The following is an 18,660-nucleotide window of genomic DNA, read 5'->3' on the forward strand; positions in this document are numbered from 1 at the left end:
CGAACCCGGGTCCCTGGCGCTGTGAGGCAGCAGTGCTAACCACTGTGCCACCAGCCCACTCTTTTGCCATTTGCTCCCTCACCGTTCCCGCTCTGCCTCTCCACCCCTGCCTCCACCCCCTCTCTCTCCCCCCTCCGTCTCCTTTCCAGCTCTGCCACTCTCCCCGCCTCTCTCTGTGAAGGGAGCTAATCTAATTCATGGAATCCGAGAATCCCTAGTGCAGGAGGCCGCCACTTGGCCCATCAAGTCTGCAACCGACCACAATCCCAGCCAGGCCCTATTCCCGTAACCCCACATATTTACCCTGCTAATCCTCCTGACACTAGGGTCAATTTAGCATGGGCAGCCAACCTAATCTACACACCTTTGGACGGTGGGAGGAAAGCAGAGCACCCGGAGGAAACCCACGCAGACACGGGGAGAACATGCAAACTCCAATTAATTTGGAAAGTGGAACCAATTCCAGGAGTGGTGCCACCCTATCTGTAACTCACTCTCGACCAGCCTCACCTCTGCACAACTGTGGGAGAGACCTCATCCTGAGACACAGCCAGAATTAATATGGGAATCAGAAATCGGAGCTGTAGACATTTGGTGCAGAGCGGAACAAGATGTTTTTTGTTTTTTCTCCTCACTTTCTAACTTTTAAATCTTTAGAGGGTGGTCTTGCCCTGCAGCAGTAGTAGAGGCCACAAGGGAGAGAGCTGATTGTTAAGTTCGGCTAAGTATTTAACACCTTTATCACTTGTAGTTTCTCAGGTCTTTGTTTGTGGTTTATCCTCTGTAATGTTTATATTCAATAGTAACGAAGAGCAGGAAAGAAGGGCCATAGAGAATTGGATATAATCTGATATCAAACAGAATCCCTGCAATACAGAAGGAGGCCATTCGGCCTATCAAATCTACACCAACAACAATCCCACCTGGACCCTATCCCTGTAACCCCAAGCATTTACCCTGCAAATCCCCCTGACACTAAAGGGCAATTTAGCATGGCCAATTCACCATGGATTGGGGGAGGAAACCAGAGCACCTAGAGGAAACCCACGCAGACACTGGAAGAATGTGCAAACTCCACAGATAGTGACCCAAGGCTGGAATTGAACCTGGGTCCCTGGTGCTGTGAGGCAAGATTGCTAACCACCGTGCCACCCATCTCCCAGAAGTTTTATCTAACGGCTAGATTTAATGGCAGGAGAGCTTGAAGCCGTGAACCATAGAACCATAGAAAATTACAGCTCAGAAACAGGCCTTTTGGCCCTTCTTGTCTGTGCCGAACCATTTTATGCCTAGTCCCACTGACCTGCACTTGGACCATATCCCTCCACACCCCTCTCATCCATGAACCCGTCCAAGTTTTTCTTAAATGTTAAAAGTGACCCCGCATTTACCACTTTATCCGGCAGCTCATTCCACACTCCCACCACTCTCTGCGTGAAGAAGCCCCCCCTAATATTCCCTTTAAACTTTTCTCCTTTCACCCTTAACCCATGCCCTCTGGTTTTTTTCTCCCCTAGCCTCAGCGGAAAAAGCCTGCTTGCATTCACTCTATCTATACCCATCAAAATCTTATACACCTCTATCAAATCTCCCCTCAATCTTCTACGCTCCAGGGAATAAAGTCCCAACCTATTCAATCTCTCTCTGTAACTCAGCTTCTCAAGTCCCGGCAACATCCTTGTGAACCTTCTCTGCACTCTTTCAACCTTATTTACATCCTTCCTGTAACTAGGTGACCAAAACTGTACACAATACTCCAAATTCGGCCTCACAAATGCCTTATATAACCTTACCATAACACTCCAACTTTTATACTCGATACTCCGATTTATAAAGGCCAATGTACCAAAGGCACTCTTTACAACCCTATCCACCCGTGACGTCACTTTTAGGGAATTCTGTACCTGTATTCCCAGATCCCTCTGTTCAACTGCACTCTTCAGAGTCCTACCATTTACCCTGTACGTTCTACTTTGGTTTGTCCTTCCAAAGTGCAATATCTCACACTTGTCTGCGTTAAATTCCATTTGCCATTTTTCAGCCCATTTTTCTAGTTGGTCCAAATCCCTCTGCAAACTTTGAAAACCTTCCTCACTGTCCACTACACCTCCAATCTTCGTATCATCAGCAAACTTGCTGATCCAATTTACCACATTATCATCCAGATCATTGATATAGATGACAAAACAACAATGGACCCAACACCGATCCCTGCGGCACACCACTAGTCACAGGCCTCCACTCAGAGAAGCAATCCTCCACAACCACTCTCTGGCTTCTTCCATTGAGCCAGTGTCTTATCCAATTTACTACCTCCCCATGTATACCCAGCGACTGAACCTTTCTAACTAACCTCCCATGAGGGACCTTGTCAAAGGCCTTGCTGAAATCCAGGTAGACAACATCCACCGCCTTCCCTTCATCCACTTTCCTGGTAACCTCCTCGAAAAACTCTAATAGATTGGTGAAACATGACCTACCACGCACAAAGCCATGTTGACTCTCCCTAATAAGTCCCTGTCTATCCAAATATTAGTAGATCCTATCCCTTATCACACCTTCCAATAACTTGCCCACCACCGACGTCAAACTTACTGGCCGATAATTTCCTGGATTTCTTTTGGAACCTTTTTTAAACAACGGAACAACATGAGCCACCCTCCAATCATCCGGCACCTCCCCCGTGAATACTGACATTTTAAATATGTCTGCCAGGGCCCCTGCAAGTGGTGTGCTCTCATGCTCCATGTGGGAAGCCGAGAACATTTCCAGTGCCCAGGGGCCAGCATGTGTGCAGGAAGTGTCTCCAGTGATAGCTCCTGGAAGCTCATGTTTCAGAGCTGGGGCGGCGGCGGCTGGGGACACTGTGGAGCATTCGCGTGGCGGAGCATCATTGTTAGCACGAATCCAGAGGTGGTTGCACTGCAGGCTAAGATTCCCCAGGCAGGAAGGGAATGGGCGACCACCAGGCAGAGCAAGAGGGCGAGGCAGGCTGTACTGGAATCCCCTGTGGCCCAAGCCAGGAATCAAACCCGGGTCCCTGAAAGCAGTAACAGCCAAATTTGTTGCACCACAGTTGGTTCTGCTGCAGAGGGGAGTAGTAAAAAGTGTGAGAATGCTATAGTTATAGTGGGTTCAATTGTACGGTGAATAGATATGCGTTTCTGTGGCTGCAAACGAGACTCTGGAATGGTATGTTGCCTCCTTGCCATCCTTTGTCAAGGATGCCTTGGAGCGGCTATTGGACACTGTGGAGGGGGGGGGGGGGGGGGGGGGGTGCTGGAGGGGGAGCATGAACAGCCAGTGGTCGCGAGACACATCAGTACCGATGGCATTGACAAAAAAAAGAGACGAGGTCCTAAAGAGACGAGGTCCTAAAAGCAGAATGTAGGGAGTTAGGAAGAAAATTGAGACGGTGCACCTCAAAAGGTGGTGATCTAAGGTTAACTACCAGTGCCACGTGCTAGTCGGAGCAGGATATTTCGGATAAAAACTTGGCTGAAGCGATGGTGTGAGGGGGGAGGGATTCAGTTTCCTGCGACATTGGGACCAGCACAAACTGGACAGGTTAGACCTGGGCAAGACCGGGATTGATGTCCTGGGGGGGGAAGGATTTGCTAGAGTGGTTGGGGAGGGTTTAAAAAAAACAAATGGCAGGGGGAAATCAAGGACAAAAACCAAAGATAGAAGGGGAATAAGAAAAGTGATAGGCAGAGAGACCAAGAGCCAGATTCAAACAGGGCCTCATTGAAACATAGAGAGAACGGGACGAGTAATGTTAAAAAGACAAGTCTAACGGCTTTGTGGCTTAACGCGCGGAGCATTCGCACTCAAGTGGATGAATTAATCATATAAATAGATGTAAAAGGGTAAGAGGAAATTATGTTGAGCTTCATCGAGAGAGGATTCGAGTACAGGAGCAGCGATGTCTTGCTGCAATCGTACAAGGCTTTGGTGGGGCCTGGAATAGTGCACGCAGTTTTAGTCTCCTTATCCGAGGAAGGATGTTCTTGCTCTGGAGGGAGTGCAGCGAAGGTTTACCAGTCTGATTCCTAAGATGGTGGGATTGATTATGAGGAGAGATTGAGTTGGTTAGGATTGTATTCACTGGAGTTCAGAAGAATGAGGGGGGAAGCTCATAGAAACCTATAAAAACCTAACAGGACTAGACAGGGTAGATGCAAGAAGGATGTTCCCAATGTTGGGGGTGTCCAGGATGAGGGGGTCACAGTCTGAGGATACATGGTAGACCATTTAGGACAGAGACTGGGAGAAATCACTTCACCCAGAGTGTGGTCAACCTGTGGAATTCTATACCACAGAAAGTGAGTTGAAGCCAAAACATTGAATGTTTTCAAGAAGCAGTTAGATATAGCACTTGAGGCGAAGGGGATCAAAGGATATGAGGGGAAGGCAAGATCAGGCTATTGAGTTGGATGATCAGTCATGATCGTAATGAATGGCGGAGCAGATTCAAAGGGCTGAATGGCCTCCTCCTGCTCCTATTTTCTATCGCAGAATTTTAATCCAGCCTCATCTACCCAGTACTTGCTGGTGGTCCCATCTTCCTATTGAATTCCTGAGCCAGTTTTCTGAAGGGAACTTAGACAGCTTGCACCTACCTGTCGGCCAAGAGGTAAGGATGTGCCATTTGCCACACTAGTGGCCGAAACTTCATTACAGAGATAAATCGACCCAGGTTGTGAATCTCCTGTTTCTGATATTCTCCATGAACCATTCCCGACAGGTAAAAGAGCTTTGCCCCCTAGAAAATCCAGAAGATGCTGAGGTTACTAACAAAGTACAGGCACTGACCACCATCAGTAGTAGTGGAACAGTATCTCACTGACAGCCATAGAATAAGCTATCTGACAATTGTGATGATACTGTGCCTTTAAGAAGTGTGTGTGTTTTGGTTCTTGTGCAGGATTTTGGAGCAGACCATTCTATGCATGCGGAGCCGCTGGGTCTGTATATGGTAGCACAGTGCTGTTACTTCAGCAGCATAACTGATCCTAATTGCTAGGACTTTTTAAAAATCTGAACTAATGCTGTCCTGTTATTTTAGGGTTCCCTTGGGATTGTGCAGAGTAGGACTTGATTAGGTTGACAAATAAGCAAGGTCATATGACTGACTGGAGCTCGGTTTACATAGAGATTTCAAGGTTGGTTGCTGTTTGGAAGCTGCAGAGAGGGGCATCCCTTCCCATCTCTGAAGACTGGGAGTTGCAATGGACTAGGTTTACTGCTCTGAAGTCTTGCTGTTTCAGGATATATCCTTTTCTGGAAACTGCTAAATTGGAACAATGTTAAAAAATATATACTTTGTCATGTTTAAGTATTTTGAAGTTATATTCATTCTTTTTGTTACATTCTAACCATGTTCTTAAAGCGTTTTGAAAAAAGCTTCTTATTGGGTCAATTGCGTCATACCTGGAGTGAAATACCTTACGCTCGCCCAAATGCAGAAATCAAAAAGGAAAAGTAAGGTCTAGTCTAACATCATAAAATATCTTGGAGTTTCTGATCTGGTCCCTAACACAACGCGTAGCTCACTTGCTGCACTGATATGCAAGACCACTCAGGAGAATGGCACTATTTGTACAGCGCAAAATCTGATTGCCGATTCCACTCAAAAGTATTTGGTGCACTGCTTGTTGGAGTTTGATTCCCCCCCTCCCCACTAAGTGCCAGATTGCATCAATAAACAATCAAATACCAGAAACAATGCAGAGGGAGGCAGCAATGTGATGTCAGATAAGGCTGACCAGGCCCAGGGAGGACAACTGCATTGGACTGTTTACAGCACAAAAACTGGCCATTTAGTGCATCTGGTCAATGCGCTACATCAGCCTCATCTCACTCTAATTACCTCTGATCACCCTGACTACGTATCGCTTTATTCCTTTCTCCCACAGGTATGTATCAAGCCTCTAAAGTTTTAAAGTGTATTTAGTGTCACAAGTAAGGCTTACATTAACACTGAAATCATAGAAACCCTGCAGTGCAGAAGGAGGCCATTCGGCCCATCGAGTCTGCACCGACCACAATCCCACCCAGGCCCTACCCGCTAATCCTGCAATGAAGTTACTGTGAAAATCCCCTAGTCGCCACACTCCGACGCCTGTTCGGGTTACACTGAGGGAGAATTTAGCATGGCCAATGCACCCTAACCAGCACGTCCTTGGGACTGTGGGAGGAAACCGGAGCACCTGGAGGAAACCCACGCAGGCACAGGGAGAACAAGCAAACTCCACACAGACAGTGACCCAAGGCCGGAATTTAACCCAAGTCCCTGGCGCTATGAGGCAGCAATGCTAACCACTGTGCCGCCGTGACGCCCTTCTCTTAATACTTCAACCACTCCAAGGTAGAACTCTCCCCTCCACTGTAGTTCTAGTAACGCGAGCCAGGCTGACATTTCAGTGCAGTGCTTCACAGTTGGAGGTGCTATCCATCAGATCAAATGTTAAAAAAAAGTTAAACAATTTAAATTAATATAGTTTAAACAATGATTTGATTTGCGAGCAATAGGTTTTTGAACACCAAGGGAATCAAGGCATCTGATGGATAGGACAGGAAAGTGGACGTCACTCAATCTTACTGAATGGCAATGGAGGCTTGAGGAGACATTTGACTTTCTACTCTTCATATTTCCTGTGACACAAAAAAAGTGAAGTACACAAATTAGCCAGGGCACCTACAGTGGAGGGAGGTCAAATCAGCACAGGTCGCTGCTCCGTACTGCTGTTCAGAAACCTGTGCTGAAAAGCCGTGGCGACGATGACATCCAAGTGAAATAATCTGGCAATGCTCACTCAGCTCACACTCGAGAATTGGCTTATATATTGTAGATTGTCAGTCTTTTGTTCTCTTCTTAGGCAGAACCTTAGAATCGAGAACAACTTGCTTCTATTCCAGTTCAATAGGGTGGCACAGTGGTCAGCACTGCTACCTCTCAGCGCCAGGAACCCGGGTTTAATTCCAGCCTTGGGTGACTGTCTTTGTATAATTTGTACGTTCTCCCTGTGTCTGCGTGGGTTTCCTCCCACAGTTCAAAGATGTGCAGGTTGACTGGCCGTACAAAATTGCCCTTTGGTGTCAGTGGGACTAGCAGGGTAACTATTTGGGGTTACTGGGATCGGGCTTAGGTGGGATAGTTGTCGGTGTAGGCTCGATGGGTCGAATGGCCTCCTGCTGCACTGTATGGATTCCATGATTCTAAGTTGTGAGAGGGCTGCCCAGATCAATGGGCGATCTGCAGGCACTGCCGCGTGGGGCAGTGGTGCTCGGAGAGTTGTTTGGAGGTTTGTGCACTCCCTCTGTTGCCTCGGTTTCGCCTCTGCTCATTCCCGACAGAGTCTCCCAGTCACAAGCCAAGTTCTCCAGTGAGTTATTGCTTTTGTTTGACCACTTCAGAAATGTTCTGAGGACATGATGAAGCATTTCTGCAGTCTCGGTAGGGGAATTATTGGAAAATATTCTGAGGGACAAAATGAATCTCCATTTGTAGAGGGAAGGATTAATGCAAGATACTCAGCATGGTTTTGTCAGGGAGAGATCGGGCAACTGCCCCGCCCCGAGGGGCAGCAACGGTGCCCCTGCTCCAGGGTTTTGAGGTGCCTTCTGTAGATTGCTCATGTCTCAGCAGCACATTGGAGCACGGCGATCACAGCTGTCGAGAAAGCCATGATCTCAGCCTCAGGCTTAACCAGAATATCCTGCTTCTCAAAATACTCGTTTCCTCAGACAGCTGAAGGCAGAGCTGCCACATTGGAAATGAAGATGATGAGTTTCATCATCTTTGGCTATCTTCATCAGGAGGTAGCTCCAAAGATATGGACAATGATCCACATTTTCCAGGATCTTGGCAATGATCCTAACCGACCTGGCATGGGGAGTGCTTTCTTGTGGGAGCTGGATTCGGGAAGAGGACTTCATTTTTCCGGGTGGTTAGTGAAAGAGCCATTTTCCCATATGCTCATTCTCAGCTACAGATTCTCAGTAATCACTAACAAAATGATGCCTTTCTAAACTAAAGACCTTTAGCTTCTACTGCTATTCACTATATATATATACATTAATGATTTAAATGAGGGAGCTAAATATAATACCTTTGCAGATGACACAAAGTTGGGTGGGAGGGTGAGCTATGAGGAGAATGCAGAGATGCTTCAGTGTAATTTGGACAAGCTGAGTGAATGGGCAAATGCATGGCAGATGCAGAATAATGTGGGTAAATGAGAGGTTGTCCACTTTAGCAGATTACTATTGGGGTGGCTATAAATTGAGAGAGGGGAATGTGCAATGAGACTTGGGTGGCCTCGCACACCAGGCACTGAAGGTAAGCATTCAGGTGCAGCAGGCAGTAAAAAAGGCAAATGTTATGTTGGTTTTCATAGTGAGAGGATTCGAGTACAGGAGCAGGGATGTCTTGCTGCAATTATCCAAGATCTTGGTGAGGTCATACCCAGAATATTGTGTGTAGTTTTGGTCTCCTTATCTGAGGAATGATGTGCAGAGAAGGTTTACCAGACTGATTTCTGGGATGGCAGGATTGACGTACGAGGAGAGATTGAGTTGGTTATGATTACAGTTTCAAAGAATGAGAGGGGATCTCAAAGACTTATAAAATTCTAACAGGACTAGACAGGGTAGCTGCAGGAAGGATGTTCGAGGTGGTGGGGGGAGTCCAAAACCAGGGGGCACAATCTGAGGATTCAGGGTAGACCATTTAGGACAGAGATGAGGAGAAATTTCTTCACCCAGGGAGTGGTCAGCCTGTGGAATTCACTACCATGGAAAGTAGTTGCAGCTAAAACATTGTATGTTTTCAAGAAGCAGTTAGATATAGCTCTTGAGGCGGAGGGGATCAAAGGTTATGGGGGTGGGGTGGGATCAGGCTATCGAGTTGGATTATCAGCCATGATGATAGCGAATAGCGGAGCAGGCTCGAAGGACCAGATGACTTCCTCCTGCTCCTATTTTCTATGTTTCAATGTGTCACTCATACCTGGTAGACCTCGGTCCAGAACCGGTGCTTTAGCCTTTTCTTGGTCTTTCTCAGCTGCTTGTTGTTTTTGAAGGTGTCGAGATGGGTGAGGACCCCCATGATCTTGGGAAAACCATGAACTTGACAGATGTTCAGGAACTCAAACGTCTCCATCTCAAAGCCAAAGCTGGCATCAGTCAGCATTAAAACCTGAAGGAGAGAGGCTCATTTAGTCCACTCAATATTCCTCGCAGAAAACCTCGAGTTAAATCTCCGCGACACTTCACTTTCAACTTGTTGCTTTCACGAATGCGTGTGCATTGGGGCATGGGGTAGGAATTAACACTTCACTGCCACCAGTATCCATGCAACTATTCTCACATCAGTTAAATCAACTCTGAAACAGCAAAATATTTCCTCCACGTTTGCTTCCTCTCAGAAAAGGATTCACACCCATAAACTGGGGCACGGTGCCATAACCGGGGCCATAAACATGGCGGCACGGTGGTTAGCACTGCTGCCTCAACAGTGTCAGAGACCCGGGATCGATTTCCGGCTTGGGCCACTGTCTGTGCGGAGTCTGCACGTTCTCCCCGTGTCTGCGTGGGTTTCCTCCGGGTGCTCCGCTTTCCTCCCACAGTCCAAAGGTGTGCAGGTTAGGTGGACTGGCCATGCTAAATTGACCTTTAGTGTCAAGGGGACTAGTTAGGTTAAATGTATGGGATTACGGGGATAAGGCCTGGGTGGGATTGTGGTCGGGTGCAGACTCGATGGGCTGAATGGCCTCCTTCTGCACTGTAGGATTCTATGGATAAACTACCCGAGGCCTTTACCTAAAGATTCATCTTTCCTCCTTCCAGACCCTTCAAACTGACAAAGACTTTTGTACAAGTAACACCAGATTTAAAAGCTGGCTCACAGAGGTAATAAGTATGCTAACCCACCGTGCCACTCAATCCATTAAGCGAGTTTATAGTCATCCTTTATTAAACAAAAAAGACAAGCTCAATTGAAATCCCATCTTAAACCCTCCATAAACAACAAGTCACTCAAAACTCTTCTCATACCAAGCTTTTCCCTGCTCACCCAGCACACCTCTGCTTGCTGACCTGAAGTGACCACCAGTCCAACAAAAAAAAACTGAAGTTTAAATCCTCATCCATAACTTCAAATCTCTCCAGGGCCTCTCCCTTCCCTATTTCTGTCACCTCCTCCAACCCTCTAGAGTCGCTACTCCACTCCGAATGATCTCAATTTATCATTCCAACATTAAAGTTTATTTATTAGTCACAAGTAAGTTCTTACATTAACACTGAAAATCCCCTAGTCGCCACACACCAGCACCTGTTCGGGTCAATGCACCCAACCAACACGGAGGAAACCCACGCAGACACGAGGAGAACGTGCAAACTCCACACAGACAGTGACCCAAACCGGGAATTGAACCCGGGTCCCTAGCACTGTGAGGCAGCAGTGCTAACCACTGTGGTTAATGACCATGTCTTCAGCTGTCCAGACTCTAAAATCTGAAATTCTAACCCAAAATCTTTTTGCCTGTCTATTAATAAAGAACGCAGCTCAAAACCTCTTCTTTGCTCAAGGATATCCCAATATCTTCGCATGCTGTGTCATATTTTGCTGGATAACTCCTGTGAAGGGCTTTGGGACATGTTACTAAGTTTGAAGATGCTGTTTAAATACAACGAAAATCCTGGAAGTACTCCGCAGGCCACATAGCAACTGTGGAAAAAGGAACAAATTAGGAACATGACCATAAAGCGTAGGAGAAGTAGGCCATTCGGCCCATTGAGTCTGCTCCGCCAATCAACGAGATCATGGCTGATCCTCAACTCCATTTTCCCGCTTTATCCCCAGTGACACTCGATTCCCTTACTGATTAAAAATCTATTTCAGCTTTGAACTTAATGATCCAGCCTCTACACAGTGAAGAGTTCCACAGATTCACTTACCCTTCGAGAGAAGGAATTCCTCCTTTAAATGGGCAGCCTCTTACTTTGAGATTATGGCCTTGGGTCCTAGACTCTCCCACAAGAGAAAACAACCTTGCAGCATCTACACTGAAAAGCTCCCCCAGAATCCCGAGTAAGCCACTTAGCCCTGCCCTGCCATTCATTCAGATCATGGCTAATCTGCTTTTAACTTCAACCCCACATTCTTGCCTATTCTCGATAACCTTTCACCCCCTTGTTAATTAAGAATCTCGTTCACCCCGCCTTAAAATATTCAAAGACTGCATCCACTGCCTTTTGAAGATGAGTTCCAAAGGCTTACGCCCTTCAGAGAAACATTTTCTCTTCATCCATCTTAAATGACTCCTCATTCCAAATCACTCACAATGACTCCTAGTTCCTGATTCTCGCACAAGAGGAAATATCCTCTCCACATCCACCCTGTCAAGGCCCTTTAGGATCAAGTATGATGACACTGTGCCTTTAAGAAATGTATGTGTCATGTTGCTTGGGAAGAATATTTTTAGCAGTCAGTTCTATGTTTCGGTACCACTTTGTCTACAATCGTTGGCCTACATGTTGATGCTGCAGAAGCATAATTGGTCCGAATTGTGGGAATGTGTGTTTTATAATCTGGGCAAATGCAGATCCGTTATTTTAGTATTTTCCCCTGGCGTTTTTCAGAGTTTGGCTTGATTAGTTTGATCGACAGGAAAGTCACAGGGCTAGGCTCACAGAGAGAAACAAGTTTGGGAGCTGTCGAGAGAAATAGCTTTTTCTCGCTCTGAAGATTGGGGACTGGGATCTGCCAGGAAGCAGGCTCTAGTTACATCTTTCTCTGGAGACTGTATAGGAGTCAGAATTCAGGTGTCGTTCTGGATCTCTGTTCAGACGTGTTAAAAGGCAGGAAACCTAGCATCCACATGAGCTATATTTTTTGTGCTAACGTATCCTGAAGAAGAATGCATGTCTGTGGGAATATTACTTAAATTGGAACAATAGAAATAGCTTGCTGTTAAGAATTATACTTTGTCATGTTTAAGTATTTCAATTGGTAAACGTTATGCTCACTCTTTTTATATTTTAACTGCGTTCTTAAATAAAGTTTGTTTTAATAAAAGCTTCCTAGTGGGTCAATTGAATCACACCGGAGCCAAACACCTTGTGCTCGCACTAATGCTAAAATCAAATGAAGCTGGGGGCTAGGCTAGCTTTATAATATACTGTGGAGTTTCTGATCTGGCCCCCAACACATGTCATCTCTTAGATTTCTAAATTACAGTGGATACAAGCATAACCTGTCCATCTTTTCTCATCAGATAACCTGTCCGTTCCTGGTATTAGTCTAGTAAACCTTCTCTGAACTACTTCCAACGTATTTACATCTTTCCTTAAATAAGGAACCATTGCTGCACACAATACTCCAGATGTGGTCTCATGACAGTTCTGTACAACTGAAGCATAACCTCCGTACTTTAGTAATCAATTCCCCTCACAATAAATAATAAGGGAAATAGGAGGGGAAAAAAAACAGCTAATTACAGGCCAGTGAATCTAACTTTTTTTTTTAGAACATTACAGCGCAGTACAGGCCCTTCGGCCCTCGATGTTGCGCCGACCAGTGAAACCAATCTAAAGCCCCTCTAATCTACACTATTCCAATATCATCTACTACTGCCTCTGGCAGCTTGTTCCAGACACTCACCGCCCTCTGTGTGAAAACATTGCCCCTCTGGACACTTTTGTATCTCTCGCCTCTCACCTTAAATCGACGCCCTCTAGTTTTAGACTCCCCAACCTTTGGGATAAGATGTTGCCTATCTAGCTGATCTACCCTCTTATTATTTATAGACCTATATAAGATCACAGAGAGAAAAAAATCCCAGTCTATCCAGCCTCTCCTTTTACTCAAACCATCAAGTCCTGGTAGCATCCTAGTAAATCTTTTCTGCACTCTTTCTAGTTTAATAATATCCTTTCTATAATAGGGTGACCAGAACTGTATACAGTGTTCCAAGTGCGGCCTTACCAATGTCTTGTACAACTTCAACAAGACGTCCCAACTCCTGATTTCAATGTTCGGACCAATGAAACCAAGCATGCCGAATGCCTTCTTCACCACCCTGTCCACCTGTGACTCCACTTTCAATGAGCTATGAACCTGTACCCCTAGATCTCTTTGTTCTGTAACTCTCCCCAATGCCCTATCATTAACTAAGTCCTGCCCTGGTTCAATCTACCAAAATGCATCACCTCGCATTTATCTAAATTAAACTCCATCTGCCATTCGTCAGCCCACTGGCCCAATCTCACAGGGATCGGTGCTGGGTCCCCTGTTTGTAGTGTACTTTAATGATCCCGATATGAATGTAGGAGGTAAGATAAATAAGTTCACAGATGACAAAAATTGGTGTCGTGATGAGTAATGAGGAGCAAAGCCTTAGATTACAGGACAATATAGACGGGCTGGTTAGATGGGCAGAACAGTCGCAAATGGAATTTAATCCTGAAAAGTGTGAGGTAATGCATTTTGGAAGGACTATCAAGACAAGGGAATCTACAATGAATAGTCAGACCCTCGGATGTACAGAGGCTCAGAGGGACCTTGGGGTGCATGTCCATGGATCTCTGAAGGCAGCAGGACAGGTAGATAAGGTGGTTAAGATGGCATATAGATACCTGCCTTTATTAACTGAGGCATTGAACATAACAACGGGGAGTTTACGATGGAGCTGTATAAAACGCTGGCTATGCTACAGCTGGAGTACTGTGTGCAGTTCTGGTCGCTACACTATGGGAAGGAACTGATTACACTAGAGAAGGTGCAGAGGAGATTCACCAGTATGTTGCCTGGGCTGGAGTGTTTCAGCGATCAAGAGAGACTGGATTACCTCGGGTTGTTTTCTTTGGAGCACAGAAGGCTGAGGGGGGACCTGATTGAGGTGTACAAAGTTATGAGAGGCACAGATAGGGTGGATAGAAATCATAGAAACCCTACAGTGCAGGAGGCCGCCATTCGGCCCATCGAGTCTGCACCGACCACAATCCCACCCAGGCCCTACCCACCACATATTTACCCGCTAATCCCTCTAACCTACGCATCTCAGGGGCAATTTTAACCTGGTCAATCAACCTAACCCGCACATCTTTGGACTGTGGGAGGAAACCGGAGCACCCGGAGGAAACCCACGCAAACACGAGGAGAATGTGCAAACTCCACACAGACAGTGACCCGAGCCGGGAATCGAACCCGGGACCCTGGAGCTGTGAAGCAGCAGTGCTAACCACTGTGCTACCGTGCCGCCCTAGGAAGGAACTTTTCCCCTCAGCAGAGGGGTCAATAACCAAGGGGCACAGATATAAGTTAAGGGGCAGGAGGTTTATGGGAGACGTGAGGAAAGACGTTTTCACCCAGAGTGTGGCAGGAATCTGGAACTCACTGCCTGGTAGAGGCAGGAACCCTCACAACATTTAAGAAGCATTTCGATAAGCACTTGAAAGGCCATAGCACACAAGGCTATGGGCCAAGTGGTGGAAAATGGAATTAGGTATAGATATAGAACAGTACAGCACAGAACAGACCCTTCGGCCCACGATGTTGTGCCAAGCTTTATCTGAAACCAAGATCAAGCTATCCCACTCCCTATCATCCTGGTGTGCTCCATGTGCCTATCCAATAACCGCTTAAATGTTCCTAAAGTGTCTGACTCCACTATCACTGCAGGCAGTCCATTCCACACCCCAACCACTCTCTGCGGAAAGAACCTACCTCTGATATCCTTCCTATATCTCCCACCACGAACCCTATAGTTATGCCTCCTTGTAATAGCTCCATCCACCCGAGGAAATAGTCTTTCAACGTTCACTCTATCTATCTCCTTCATCATTTTATAAACCTCTATTAAGTCTCCCCACAGCCTCCTCCGCTCCAGAGAGAACAGCCCTAGCTCCCTCAACCTTTAGAATTAGAACAGATAGGTGTTTGATTGCTGTAGACACAATGAGTCGAAAGGCCTCTTTCCGTGCTCTAAAACCCTATGACTCTTAACGTTCTATGAGCTTCCCTTATTACTTACTGCACCTGTATACGAGCCTTTTGTGAGTCATGACAAGGACACCCGGATCCCTCTGAATCTCTCACAATTTAGATAACAAGCTTTGTTTTTATTCTTCCTGTTAAAATGGAGGATTTCGCATTTTCCCACATTATACCCCATTTGCCAGTTCTTTGCCCACTCACAGCCCTCATTTTGCCAAGTAATGTTTTTACAAAGTAGTCAAGTTTCTTTTTAAGAAGTCAACAAAAATGATTCTCACCAGGTCAGCCACTTTGGCTAAATCTATCATGGAATTCAAATCGTTCCCACATTCAATGATCGATAGGCGACGCTTTTTGCCTATTGGAAACCAAAACACGTGATTAGCCTCAAAGATTTGCAAGGACTATGCGAAGGAAGACCAATCTGCATCATTCTAAAAGAACATAAAGACCAAATTTTCAGACTGCTCCTCGTACTTACTTGTACGTCCCTGAGCTTAACTCCGTCCTAATATGGACCCCAATAGGGTGGCACGGTGGTTAGCACTGCTGCCTCACAGCGCCAGGAACCCAGGTTCAATTCCCGCCTTGGGTCACTGTGTGGAGTTCGCACCTTCTCCCCGTGTCTGCGTGGGGTTCCTCCGGGTGCTCCGATTTCCTCCCACAGTCTGAAAGACGTGCTGGTTCAGTTCATTGACCCGAACAGGCACCGGACTGTGGTGACTAGGGGAATTTCACAGTAACTTCATTGCAGTGTTAATGTAAGCCTTACTTGTGGCTAACAAATAAACTTTACTTTACAATACTGCACAAGGTTCTCCAAATGGGAGCTTTCTAAATTTTGCAGAGGCTTCATGGGCCAATAGCACAAAACTATCACTAGTTTGGTGATGATTGACACTCGCTGCAGGGCACGCAATGGAAGGTGTGGATATGGAAAGTGTTGCACCAGTAAAGTAGAACTGTGCTGCTGAGGCACATTCTCTGGGCAAACACAGACATTATAAATTCTGCCCCGATCCCGAGGACCGAATGCTGAAGAATTAATTGAAATCAAGCACAGCGACCCACCAAGTGGATACATTACCCCTTGTTGCAGATCGTGAAGTTGTGCCATCTGATCAGTATTACCCTGTATTTCCAAGACATTGTGAAATAAGGCTGCTTCAAACCTAGCCTCGTGTTAAGATGGGTCACTGCCACACATGAAAAAAGATTTGTGATATGGAGCTGATGCTCATAACTTTCACAAGACGCTTTCACTGTTACATCATCAGACCTCACGACTATAAAAGCAGATTTACGGTAACAAGTCAACACTCGCTAAAGTCAGATGTTTCATAGCAACTGACGCCACTGAACCAAGATAGCGTCTGTGGCCAAAGGTTTGGTCACCATCCTGTCTGTCGCCACAGTTCAACAGGCACTTGCTGTCAGTAAAGCATCTTCAGAGTGTCTTTTGTACTGAAATTGTTCTGTGGAAATATTTTCTGGATCATTCAGCACCTTCTGTCATATCAAATACTTACATTATAGACTTACCAGTAATTAGAGTGACTGGACCTCTGATATCTGTTAGTTTTTGCTTGGTGAAATTTCGAATAAGGCACCGAATCAAAGTACTCTTTCCCACTTTTGGGGGTCCAACAACAACAACTACAATAGGTGGGGGCTCCAACGGTGTCCGGTCAACCATGGGAATATGGTGCTTTTTAGTTTTCAAGTCCTGGGCCCTGTTTATAATAACGGTAAATTAAATTATTAACTGTAATCACAGGATTCATTTTCCTAATTTGAAGGTTGAGTAATTAGTTCAGGGTGCATCTCATTGGAACAGGAGTAGGTGTATTTATTAGTGTCACAAGTAGGCTTACATTAACACTGCAATGAAGTTACTGTGAAAATCCCCTAGTCGCCACACCCCAGTACCTGTTCGGGTACGTTGAGGGAGAATTTAGCTTGGCCAATGCACCGAGCCAGCACGTCTTTCAGACTGTGGGAGGAAACCGGAGCACCCAGAGGAAACCCATGCAGACACGGGGAGAACGTGCAAAGACAGTGATGCAAGCCAGGAATCGAACCTGGGTCCCTGGCACTGTGAGGCGCCAGTCAGCTTCGAGTTTGTTCCATCAATCAATTAATTTCATCTATCTATCTTGGTTTAACCCTGGTATCATTCTGGTAAATCTGCACTGCATATGCTACAAGGCTGATATATCCAACCTGTGATAGGATACCTGGAACTGAATGCAATACTCCAAATAGGGTCTAACCAAAGCCACACATAAACCATAACTTATCTTTCACCCCTTCATATTTGGGCAGTATGGTGGCACAGTGGTTAGCGCTGCTGCCTCACAGCGCCAGGGGCCTGGGTTCAATTCCAGCCCATGGGTGACTGTCTGTGTGGAGTTTGCACATTCTCCCCGTCCTTGTGTGGGTTTCCACCAGGTGCTCCAGTTCCCTCCCAGACTCAAGATGCGCAGGTTAGGTGGATTGGCCTTGGTAAACTGTCCCTTAGTGTCCCAAGATATGTTGGTTTGGGGGATCAGCAGGGTAAATATGTGGGGTTACGGGAAAGGGCCTGAGTGGGATGCTCTGTCAGAGAGGCACTGCAGACTCGATGGGCCAAATGGCCTCCTTCTGCACTGTAGGGATTCTATGATATTCCAGTCCCCCTGAAGTTCCATGAGATTTTTTTTTCCCCAGGTACTTTCCCATGATTTCTGAACTTGAACAATAAAATACTGAACTAGACTCATGCAAAACTCACATTTCTAAGACTACTGCTTTCGCGAGAAAGTAGGAAGTCGGCTTTTACACTCGAGGGGTTTAAATCTGCCCTCGCCCATTGTTTTGCTACAGTGAGTTTCCAGGTTGGAGATTGCTCCCTCCAAACCCACCCCCAAAAGTGCAAAAGGAACCAAAAAGCCACCTCCAATAGTGCACTGTTCTGTACTTTTGATTCTATCAATGAATAGGTAAGCTCCAGGGCGAGTTGGATTTCAATGCTAAGTGGGTGGTAACTTCAAAGGGTTGGGTTCTTCGCCCAAGGTTGAGAGGTCCACTTATACATGAGAAATAAAATCCATTTTTTCATGTGTTGTCTTTTACTCGGCACGGGAGCACGGTGGTTAGCACTGCTGCTCCACAGCTCCAAGGACCTGGGTTCGATTCCCGGCTTGCGTCACTGTCTGTGTGGAGTTTGCACATTCTCCTGGTGTCTGCGTGGGTTTCCTCCAGGTGCTCCAGTTTCCTCCCACAGTCCAAAGATGTGCAGGTTAGGTTGATTGGCCATGCTAAAAATTGCCCCTTAGAGTCCTGAGATGCGTAGGTTGGAGGGATTAGCGGGTAAATATGTAGGGGATATGGGGGTAGGGCCTGGGTGGGGATTGTGGTCGGTGCAGATTTGATGGGCTGAATGGCCTCCTTCTACACTGTAGGGTTTCTACGATTCTATTCTACTCAAAGATAGGTCAGTGCAGGCTTGGAGGGCCGAAAGGCCTGTTCCTGTGCTGTAATTTTCTTTGTTCTTTATATGTGGTACTCTGATCTCTTGTAGGTCCAAAATGACCTATCACTTTCCCCACATTGAACCTGTGCCACCACACTTGGCATCAACAGCAGACTTAAGTACGTGTCAAATGTCTGCCAATTCT

General features: G+C 46.2%; 1 protein-coding gene across 2 annotated transcripts in view; it reads right to left on the reverse strand.

Annotated features, from left to right (window-relative positions):
- The window catches only part of bms1 (BMS1 ribosome biogenesis factor), a 101,140-nt gene that overhangs the window by 66,976 nt on the left and 15,504 nt on the right, over window positions 1-18,660 (reverse strand). For both annotated transcript variants that reach the window (XM_078199762.1, XM_078199761.1), the window contains exons 3-6: window positions 16,544-16,734; window positions 15,280-15,359; window positions 9,014-9,202; window positions 4,623-4,765 (exon numbers count right to left, since the gene is read on the reverse strand). In XM_078199762.1, coding sequence (XP_078055888.1) covers window positions 4,623-4,765; window positions 9,014-9,202; window positions 15,280-15,359; window positions 16,544-16,734 — 603 coding nt within the window. The remainder of the gene's footprint in view (window positions 1-4,622; window positions 4,766-9,013; window positions 9,203-15,279; window positions 15,360-16,543; window positions 16,735-18,660) is intronic.

This window comes from Mustelus asterias, chromosome 28, assembly GCF_964213995.1.
Source record: "Mustelus asterias chromosome 28, sMusAst1.hap1.1, whole genome shotgun sequence".
NCBI lineage: Eukaryota > Metazoa > Chordata > Chondrichthyes > Carcharhiniformes > Triakidae > Mustelus > Mustelus asterias.